The sequence below is a fragment of the Alligator sinensis genome, unplaced genomic scaffold (assembly GCF_000455745.1).
Source record: "Alligator sinensis unplaced genomic scaffold, ASM45574v1 scaffold692_1, whole genome shotgun sequence".
Classification (NCBI taxonomy): Eukaryota; Metazoa; Chordata; order Crocodylia; family Alligatoridae; genus Alligator; species Alligator sinensis.
In genome coordinates this window covers 591,977-603,132 of record NW_005842238.1, presented here as the reverse complement: position 1 = coordinate 603,132, position 11,156 = coordinate 591,977, and the positions used below count along the sequence as shown (strand labels likewise).

At 48.7% G+C, this 11,156-nt stretch overlaps 1 protein-coding gene across 1 annotated transcript in view; it reads left to right on the top strand.

Moving 5' to 3' along the window:
• Positions 1-6: 6 nt before the first annotated feature.
• Positions 7-11,156, top strand: part of VSIG10 (V-set and immunoglobulin domain containing 10) — a 23,564-nt gene continuing 12,414 nt past the window's right edge. Inside the window, exons 1-4 of the mRNA XM_025208576.1 lie at positions 7-40; positions 4,336-4,620; positions 8,923-9,228; positions 10,350-10,637. Of these exons, the coding sequence (XP_025064361.1) occupies positions 4,458-4,620; positions 8,923-9,228; positions 10,350-10,637 (757 nt within the window). The 5' untranslated portion in view covers positions 7-40; positions 4,336-4,457. The remainder of the gene's footprint in view (positions 41-4,335; positions 4,621-8,922; positions 9,229-10,349; positions 10,638-11,156) is intronic.

The window sequence follows — 11,156 nt, the reverse complement described above, 5'->3', positions numbered from 1 at the left end:
GTCTGCCTCTGCAGCCTCCTGCCCGGCCGGGGCGCCGCAGGTAAGGTCGGGCCGGGCCGGGGCGGGAAGACGGCGCCTCTCCGGGGGCCGGGCCGGTGGCTGTGGGCTCCCGGCACCTGTGGGGGGGGCCCGCCTTTCACAGGGGAGGGAGGCTCAGCTCTGACCCCCGATTCGCGGGGCGGAGGCTTTAACCTCAAAGCCTGGTCTTCCCTCCTGGGAGCCGGCTGTGCCCCCGTCCCAGAAGCCGGGGGCTGGAGCAGTCTCGGCTGCAGCTGGTGCCAAGGGGTGACCGGGCTGTGGGTAGTGAATGATATCCCCTGGCCCTAGTGAAGGGTGCCGCACTGTTACCGACTGCACAGACTCATAGGGAAGTCGACCTCCAGAGGTCCCCGAGTCCATCCCCCCTGCCTGAGGCAGGATCGGCCCTGTCCAAACCATCCCATACAACCATGATCTAAACTCTACGTAAGACTGCCCTCACCCCTGACACAACATAGACCCAACACCTTCACCCGCCACAGGTAAAGCAGGGGAACCACGGCGGCCAGCATCCCGCTTCTGTGAAATGTTGTCAGTACGTGCACGAGATCCCGGGAGAGGGCTGTGCCCCCATTACAAAGGAAGGCAAAAACCTCCACAGTCTGCTCTAATCTGACCATGGGGTAAAATTCCTTCTTGACTCCAAATTTGGTGATCAGTGGGACCCCGAGCAGAGGGGCAAGACCAGGGCTCGGCGGCGTTTTTTGGGCAGTGCCAAAAATACCCGCAGCCCTGACTTGTAAAATGTTAGCGTGTCAGTGGTAGACAGCGGGGGAGCCAGGAGGGGCTCTATCCTTGTTGTGTCAGCACAGCCCTGGCCCTTTCCCTGAAGTCTGCCCCGAGGCGCACGTGCCAAGCAAAATGGCTTTGTGTGCTATGCTCTGGCACCCATGGAAGGGGTTGCCCACCTCGGGACATAACCCTCTAGCCAAAAACCTCTGGATTTGGTCCCAGAAGGAGCATTGGCACACCTCAGTCAAAGTCCCTAGCCTCAGCTGTAGCCAACACCCAGTACCTCTGGGGAAGACTTAAAAACACCCTGGCACATATAGCAGAAAGGGGAAGGGTGGTGGTGGGGGCAACCAGCAAAGCCCAGAAGCATGAGAAGTACCCATAGTAGAACATAGCTATCGCTATGCCTAGATCAGGGGTAGGCAAAATATGGCCCAGCCCACCAATCTGGCTCACCACCAGGAGCCTGAGGAGCAGGGGGTTGTGCCCTGTGTTGCTCTGCTCTGCTCTGCCTCAAATAATGCCCACCCCTGGTCTAGATCAGCGGTTCTCAACCTTTCTTGTACCAGGACCCATTTGTAAACATAGATGGTCAGTCCCGACCCAGTGTCCCTCACTGCTCCTACCTCCAGGCCCCAGTGTGTGGGGCATGGGGGGGCCCCAAGTAGCACCTTGCAGGCTGGAACTCTGCCAGGCCACAAGAGAAAAGCCACAGTTATATGTTTTTCTCCATAAAGGAGAACCCATTTTTAAAGTTTGCTCGTGACCCTTTCATATATTCTTGCGACCTACTTTTTGGTCACAACCCATGTTTTGAGAAACACTGGCCTAGATCATCCCCGACCAGTGCTGTCCAACATCTTTTTGAACACCTTTGATGATGGAGAGTGCACAACTTCCCTAGGCAGTCTGTTTCACTCCCTCGCTGTCCTAACCTCTGTGAACAGAGGGCTGGTACTGGAAATACAGTGAGGTTTTCAGGCTCTGTTCTGTGCCTTGTCAGTTAACATATGGACAAAAAGAAAAGGGGAAGAGGTTTTCTCTTTAATTTCTACCTCCTCCCCTTGGCAAGAAGCTGTTGGACATTTCTTCCCAAGGTCTTGTTTGACTGGTGGCAGGATGCCTGCTGCCTCATGAAAAATTCTTCAGAGCATCTCCATTATTAACAGCTTTGTTGCCCTAGCCTAAAAAAGTAACCGTCATCTGTAATTCTGTGTATCATTGGTATACTGAAGTCACCATGGAGTGGAGAGAGTAGCGGGAAGCCACAGGATAGGGCACTGGACTAAGACACGGGAGACTCAGGTCCAGGTTCCAACTCTGCCTCCAAACTGCTGGCTGACCTTGAGACAGCACTTCCCTCCCTGTGCCTCACTTATTAAGTAGAGATAATCAAGAAGAGGCATTTTGAGATCTGCAGCTGATAAGCACTAGGTATTATTACTGCCTATTGCAAATTATGATTGTATTTGACATGTTTTATCATTAACCTCAGTGCTTTGTTCACCAAGGTTTAGGAATATCCAGAGGTGCTGTTCACCTGTGGTTGCTATTGATTACATTGGTGTTTATTTTCATTACACTTATGTCTAGAGGCCTCGGCTGACATTAAGACCCCTGAGTGCTGGGAGCTGCACAGCTATGTAGTATGAGACAGTTTCTGCCTGAAGAGCTTAGCATTTAAATAGGCAGGACAAGAATAGGAAGGGAAACGGGCACAAAGAAAGAACCTGAATTGTCCAGGACCAAGTAGAAGATCAGTGGCAGCACTGGCAATATGACCTGGGGTCCAGATCAGGTACTCCCAAGGAACCAGTGGGTGCCCAGTCCCTTTCCAAATCTGGCATTGGCAGTTTGCCCGAAGTTACGTGGCAAGTCTGTGGTAGAGCTGGAAATATAGTTCAGCTTGCCTGACTCCCAGTCTTGGTGCTGAATCCATAGGCCGCTGTTGCAGCAAGAGTAATGATTTATGGTCCTTTCTGATTGTTAAAACTAATTTGCCACTCCCTGCTTTCCTGGGTGTGTTTGCATAGCAAGCTTCAGCCAGCGCTGAGGAGTGATTAACTACCTATCTATTGCCTGTAAAGCATGGTGTCCAGAAAAGAGAACAAACACAACAGTAGTTCATCTTTCTTTTGCTTCATCCTCTCCAGTGCAGTAGCTGTTGTACTATGAGATAAGTTATCAGATCTTTAGCTAAAGTACAAACAAGAAAGGCTTTTGCCAGATCACCTGTTGTTTCCATTTCCCCCTTGCCTCTCTATTTTTCTGAGCTATAACACAGTAGGGCTGGTTGTGTTGTGGTTGCCACCAACCTGACCTTAGACCAGGTGACCTGTTTTCAGCCTGGTGACTCAGCTAAGCTAGTCTCCAAGACTATTTTTGGAGGGTTATTTTAATCAATGCCTGGTCTGCTACTTTGCAGCTGGGTATGCCGATGAAAGTTCACCCCACTAGTCCAGCCTTGAGCACAGCAAGCCAAGCACAAGGCAGAATGGTAAAGACCATAAGGGGTATACCAGCTTCAGAGCAATGACACCCTTTTCTAGGAGGCCTTCTTCCTCTTTAACCAGCAGATAGTGTATTGCTGATAAAAGGGATAAGGTGGGGTGATACTGGATATGATAGCGGTGAATGAAGAGGCATGTAAGCATCTTTCACTGGGCCAGATAAATCTAAATTCTACCTCTGCTGGTCACTGAGGTCCCACCACCTTCATCCAGATGATGTCCAGTACCTCTCAGCATACTCACCTACTCTGCCCTGTGTCTCCCCAGTATGGCCAGGATTTTCAGTCCTGTGGTTCCCAGTTCTGCTTGTTTGTCTGCAGCAGGCATTTTTGTTGTTAGATACACCCCTGGATAATGTATATTGGCTTGTAGCAGTTCTTCAGCAGAGGCCTTGGGGCAGTTGCCACAGCATTTTGGATGATAAACCCAAGACCTCACCACAGACACTCACCACAGGGAGCTGAACAGAAATAAGGCATAACAGAAATCTGGATAGGGAGTTGAATAGGCAGATATTTGGCTACCCAAGAGAAATGGTTTATGATGGGCCTGTTACTAAGTGACCACAGGGCTCCCCTTGTTGTTTCAGCTGTATCCCCAAAAGGCAGCACCTCAGATGGCCCCTTGTGTAGCTTATGGTTCACAGCTTTCTGCTTCTTGGATGCAGGGATTTGACTTTGGGTAACTGAAAATGCCTTGCTCAAGCGCAGGGGTGACTGGTGCCTCCTGAGTATGGACACACTTTGTGGGCGGGCCAAAAGCCCCATATCCACTCCTATACTTCTGTGCTGCTGTACCCTCCCCCCCAACACCACTGGCCCACGTGGCAAAAAAACTGCCCCGACCTGAGCGGTGCCAAGTTGGGGGCCAATCTCAGGGGTCCCCTTGTGCACGCTTCCCCCCCCCCCCCCAAAAAAAAAACCCAAAACAAAACAGTCAGCTGTGCTCAAGTGTTTAGGGTTTCTCTCTGTGACAATAAGAATGAAGCTGAAAAGGGGATTGTGAGAACACAGTGGTTCATGTGAGCACTAATGCCCCCCTTACCTTTGCACAGGAACGGAAGAGGTGACCGTCGGGGAGGTTGGAGAGAGCATCCTCCTTGTGTGCCGGAACGTGTCTGAGCAAGCAAGGGAGGTGGACTGGTTTCACGGTGTCCCAGGCAGCATCCCCCCACTCATGTCCTCCAAGCTCGAGCTGCCCCAGGATGCCCGCCTCTCTTTGGTGGACAATACTTCACTACGCATCACAGAGCTGCGTTTGCAGGATGAGGGCAATTATACCTGCAAGGAGGTCCTGAACCAGACTGCACATGAGCACAGAGTCCAGCTCCTGGTAGCCAGTAAGTCCCTAACACATCTGTGCAGTAGCTGCTGGTTACATGACCTCATCTGTAGCCCACATCAGGTAGCCACATATGAAATGGTAACACCTTTCCCAGAAATGACTCCTTTAGAGAGTAGGAGATGCTAAGAGTGAAGAGCTATGGGCTTCTTGGATGATGCTGATTTTTGGACCTTGGGCTGCTCAAGCAATCTAAAAGTAAAACAACTCCTTATATGGCCCCCAGCCTCCTGAGCCATTTATTTTCCTTCCAAATCCCAAAGCATTACATGGTAGGCATTGTTACACAGCTACTGGGCTGTACCCCAGAGATGGCTACATGCTGGCAGTGTTGAGATTCCCATGTGTATAGATGGTAAAGCATGTTAGCATCCTTTGGAATGAAGGGACCCTTGTAAATATGTTAATTATTATTCATTTATCATACCTGAGTAGGAGTTTGTGCTTCTCCGCTCCCGGTCTCTCTGCCTGACTGGTTTTCCCTTTCAAGCTCTTTAGGTGCCTACAGAGCCTGCCTTAGAAATGTGATCTGGGTTCTGCCCCAGGCTGCTGGGGAACCAGGTTGTAGATGATAGCATGAAGAGTGCAAAGCCCTAGAACCCTTGTGGCACAGGCAAGGCCTGCCTCGAAGCCCCTCAGCACCCTCTGTTCTATGCCAGCGTGTCTCACTTCTCACTTCTAGGGATGAGTGGGGAGCACAGCTTCTATGCTGATTCAGCTCTTGGCTGCTGTGCTATTAATCTCATCCCATAGGACCTGGACTGAGACCTGCTCTCTTTTTATACCCCAGTGCACAACCTTGTCCATACTCCAGTGACTCAAAAAGGGGAGAGGTTCTTGCCAGCTCTGTGTCTGTGTGTGTGATGTTCTCTAATCCCCTTGTTCTTCTGTTCCCTGTTAGCCCTTTATTTAGCGCCTGCTGCTTGCTGGCTCTTGTATGGCTGCTCCCAGCCTTGCTTTCTGTTTGTGTTCAGGGTGTTTCTTTTCTTTGGCAGTCTGGCTGTGTGCATATTCTCTAATGGAGAGCTGCACCCATCTTGACCAGAGCAGTGCTTTCATTTAGGCAAAGATGTCCTTCATGGGGCAGGGAAACTACTATGTGGATTGTAAACAAAGAGCTGGTTTGTAGAGCCTTGAAATGCAAAGAGTAAAGCTTAGGCTCCAGGCAAGCGTGAACTGGTCACTTGAGCCTAAGGCTGGCTGGGTAATGGAGAGTCTGGAGTGTAATCCCAGCTCTGCCACTGATGGTACGTATGACCTCAGGTAAGTCCTTCAGCCTTCCTGTGCCCCAGTTTCCCTAGTGGTAAAATACAGATAATTCTATTTAGCCCCTATGAGTGCTGTTGTGAGGCTGAATTATTTAATTTAGCCATGTGCTTGAATATGCCATGTATTAGCAGAAAAAATAGCAAGATGCAGTAGTTAGGAGCTGAAGTTGGCCAGTCCAGGCTAGAAATAAGACACGTGTCTCTTCACGGTGATTGGACTGTTGGAACAATGGACGTTCAGACATGGAATCATTTTTAAAAGAGATGTCCTAGCTCCACCAGAAGTCATAGGCTGGATGCAGAAGTAGTGGGTCATGCTTCTTGGCCTGTGTTACACAGGAAGTCAGACTAGATGATATGAGCTGTCCCTTCATGCGTTGAAAGGTCCCAAGTAAAACAGAGAAAATCATGAGTTACTTGATATCTCAAAACCACATATCAGCTCCTACCATGGCCTGTTTGTGGTGGGGCTGAGGCACAGGACCTGAAGGGAAACGTGCTTAGGCATGTTCATGCACAGATGCACAGGATTTCCAAGAGTGCCTGTCCCTTTTGTCATATTCTGCTGTTCATTCCTTCAGCTATAAGTTGCTAATGTTTTTGGTGGAGTCAGTGCATTTATATGCAGGGAACAGTCATTCACATGGCTCGTTGTTACATTTGAGAGTAGTTCTCAAGTTGCTATTTGGATGTGCTTCTGAACATCAGTGGGGTCATGCTTCTGTAACCTGGAGATTTAGGATCAGGAATTGATGACTGCTGGTGGTAGAGCCTAAATTCTAGCTCAAAAATGCAGAGTTCTTCTGCTAAAGTAATCTCAACCTGGGTTATCACAGCCTTTTAAAAAGATGCAAGGTAATTTCTGATGACTCATTTTGGTAGGTTCCTTTTATTAACTCCAAACAGGTTTGAGGAATGGTTGGAATGGTTTCTTAAGGCGGGGACAGAGGCAAATACTAGAAAAACAGGGCTGGAAGGGACCTTGAAGTCAACTAGTCAGGCCCTTTGCTCAAGGCAAGGTCACTCGTGTCGAAAGCATCCAGCCATTTTCAGGTTTCTGCTTCTTTCCAAAGTCATCAGGGCTCAAATGAGATTGAAACTGAAGCCCTTGTGCATCCAAAGTAGAATCATTCCCCCAGACCAGTGAGCTAACGCTGCTGCAGTACAGCACTAGGAACGCTGCCTTGGTGAGGAGGCTTATGCTGGAGTTTGTGCAGTTCCTGGAATAGTTGATAAAGTCAAATGTCCGGAAGAGAAGTTTGGAACATGGAGCCTGTTCAAGGCAGGGTGGGGACTTGGCCTACTGCCATCCACTCTCCTCTGAACTCTTGCAAAGAGCGTGCGAGTGAAAGGACGGTAATATGCTGTTCCAGTTCACATTAACATGCAAATGAGCTCGTGCTGACCCTGTACAGGCTTCTGTTATCAATCAGGGCCATTAGAGCATGGGACTGGGAACCAGATTCTTTTTCTTGCCTCTGTGTGTCTGAGAAGGTGGCTTAATCTTCATGCTTCAATTTCCTCAAGTGTAAAATGAGAACAGTTTTATCACAGGAGTGTGATGGGGCTAATCATTTAATGTGTAGAAAGTGCTGTGAGCTTTCTCAGATGATGGGTACTAGAGAAGGGTAAAGCATTTTCTTTAGTGTCTGTTTATGTGAGGAAGAGAATCCTTCTCAAACCCTATTCACAGCCTAGGCTTCTACTCTGCTTCCTTGGCTGCAGAGGCTGCAGTCCTGACTTCAGTTCTCTCTCTAATTTATGCTGTGGACGAGCTCCAGGCTCTCTGCCCAAAGGGATCAGACACACTGTACTTAGAAGCTGATCTAAGCTTTGGGTGTTACTGCAACATGCCATTTGCTGCTTTGGTTTTCCCTGACTCAGAATGCTGTAATCTCTGAAGTCACCTGGACAGACATCCCAGCAACCAAATATCAGACCTGCTGTCTTCCCTTGTGCCATGTTCTGTACAGACCACTACACCTGGCTTTGCTGCACAGTCACCACGCTGCCAGCTGCTCTTTCAGTGGGATTCTTTCACAGGTTGGGATGGTGTGGGGGCAGCATCAGACACATAACACACTGCTGCTGCAGCTGATTAGAGCCTCAAGTCCTCCAGACCACTTATAGAAAGTGTGACTCTGCCATCCATTTAGGTGCCAGGACTGTACATTTGCAGGCATGGAATGTAAAGAAAAACAAATACCGAATAGAAACAAGGAGAGAATATGTTCCTCACCATGTTTGTAAGCCAAGTGGAATCACGTTAAATCACTGGGGGGCAAATTCTTGTGTTTCCTCACCACCCCCCATGCTTGTGAAAGTGGTTTCTGCTGGCCATGCTCTAACCCTGTTTAGTTGTTCTGGTATTTAAATAACGCACAAACATAATCCTGGCTCTGATCAAACAATTGGCCCTGGAAAGAGTCCAGACATGACTTTCCCTGTTGTGGAATTTGTTCTCATAGCTTTAATTCAATTTGTGTGCAGATTTTCACTGCAAGGCAAAGTTGGCACCTCTAGCCCTTCTGTGGGCTCAGCCCTTCAAAGTGGCTGTGGATCTTCTAGGAATGCCATCCCTAGTGACCTGGTGCTCCAAGTGGGTATAGAACAGTTTGCATGGTGGGAGCCAACATTCAGTCTCTCTTTTTTTGCTCAAGTGTTTGGTTTGCAGCCACCTTCTTGGGCACCTGCAGTTGGAAAGCACCAAAACTTGGACAGGAGTTGCTTAGGGATGATGGCTTCTGTGACTCCACATGCTTCGTGGCTGGCGACTTCACCCTGAGGCAGTGGAAAGCCATTGGAGTTAGCAAAGTGTGCAGAAGCAGCAGTGTCTGATGGGGACTCTTGCGGGAATCCCAGCTCACTAGCTGGGATTTAGTTTTATCCAGATTTAGTTTTATCTAGCCAAATATCAGGAGTGTGTAGTCCAGGCATAATAGGGCGTATCAGACCAATCTGAAGCTTTGATGTGGGCCCTGTATTTGGCTTTTCTCTCATGGACAAATCTTTTGTCTTCCTGTCCATTTTAGATGGCCCCAGCCATATGACTGTCACCATCTCCCCCTCTATGGCACTGCCCAATGGCACCAGGTATGTAGAAAAATATGCTACTGTGGTGTTCAACTGCACCAGCAACTCCCGTCCAAAGCCCACCATGGGCTGGACTTTCTATCCGCCCAGTTCTTCACCTGAAGTATTCACTGAAGACAACAGCTCCTCCAACTACTTCATCCTGAGCAACTTTTCGCCGAGCTTACAAGGGAATTACTCGTGCTCAGCAAGGAACCCTCTCAGCGGCAGGAGACAGACCCTGACCAAAGAACTCCTTGTCTATTGTGCGTAACAGATGTTGGCAGTGTTAGACTTGGTTGAAAAGACTGGGGGTGAGGGGAAGTATTGCTTTTCCCTGCCAATTTACAGGTCTTGGTGTTTGCCCAGGTAGTGATCAGGGAGGGTGAAGCACACTGGCTTTTACTTCCCCCGATCATTTTGCCACAAAAAATTGCCATCCTTACACCTAAAACCTCCTGAGTATTGAGACCGGGAGACATGGGGATGAGTAGTATTTGGACTGGGATCACTGAACCCAAATCTGCTACAGTGGCTTGTGGCAGATGCCAAAATAGATGTTACTTCCTTAATCCTGTGTGGATGGCTGGTCTTGGTAACTGGATCCCTAAGCCCTGACTGCACTTGAGCTAAGTCTTAGCCTGATTTGGGGCTGGGCCTCGTAGCAACTCCTTGGTGCATCTGAGCACCAAACTGGAAATCAGCTTGGGACACTTGTGCTAATTTCTGCAGCACTGAATTATATCAAATTATCTGAGCCAGGCTTTTGATGTTTCCCCACCCTTAGAGAAATTTGAGAAGTTGCTTTGGAGGAAGACCAAAAGTATATTTATACACAGGTAATTGATGTACAGTGCTTAAGAGTCCTGTTCTCACCTAGTGTAAATCCACTGAACTTAACAGTTGTATGCCAACATGCAGATGCTGAACTGATGCACACTGTGTCATGGAGGATACAGTTGTATTTTTTTTTCTTTTTTGCTATTGTGGTCACCCCCTTCTTACTTTCAGATAAAGCACAGGCTGGAGACAGCACTGGCCTGCATTGCCTCCAGAGTGGCTCCTTGTCCACCAGCCTCCAGAGAGAGCTTGGTCCCTCACATAAGGAGTAGGCTGAGGCTGCCTTTCCCCATTGGACCTCATCCTAGTTCTCTGCTGGATGCTGCTTTGTAAAGAATAGAAGTCCTCTCCATAGGGAAAATCTAGAATGGTAGGGAGCAAAGTGAAACAAATGAAAGGCAAAAAGAACCAACAGGATCTTGGGAAGAACCTTGGGTGAAAATCAGTATCTTCTTGGCTGAAGTCCTGAGATCCTGTGTTGTGAATTTAGGACACTGTGTGTCCTGGCAGAGTTGATGGCATTTTTAACCTTGTGTTCTTTTGGTAGATCCCCCACAGTCGGTCCCAAGGTGTTGGGCTCAAACCTTAGAGATGGGGTTGATACTGCAGCTGTTTTGCAGCTGGGCTGGAGGCTACCCACCCCCAGTCCTTCAGTGGAGGGAAGAGAAGAGAGACCTGGAGAATTCAAGTTGTGTTGTCAACACAACAGTCACTGCAGATACCCGTGTGGAAACAATCAACAGCTCTCACCTCTTCCATGGAAAGGAGTTCAAGTGTGTTGGGAACCACATCATAAAGGCACAGACAGCTGACCCGACCTGCACTGTACAAATCAGTAAGTCAGCCTGTCCCTCCGTGGTTAACCATTAATGAACCTGCCGGCAATACCAAAAGGCTGGCACATGTGATTGACCTGGTTTCTACAGGAACCAGGCACACACACCTGAGGGCAGAGTTTCCATTTGGAGAGTCTCATTCTCCACTGTCCTTCTGCTCCAGTGTCACTTATAATTGTGAGCATTGAATGTGAAATGTTAGCAAATTAGAACAGTGGAATTTGACTTGGGCATAGAACCTGCCGGCAATACCAAAAGGCTGGCACATGTGATTGACCTGGTTTCTACAGGAACCAGGCACACACACCTGAGGGCAGAGTTTCCATTTGGAGAGTCTCATTCTCCACTGTCCTTCTGCTCCAGTGTCACTTATAATTGTGAGCATTGAATGTGAAATGTTAGCAAATTAGAACAGTGGAATTTGACTTGGGCATAGATTCATGGATTCATAGATGTTAGAGTCGGAAGGGACCTCAATAGATCATCGAGTCCAACCCCCTGCATATGCAGGAAAGAGT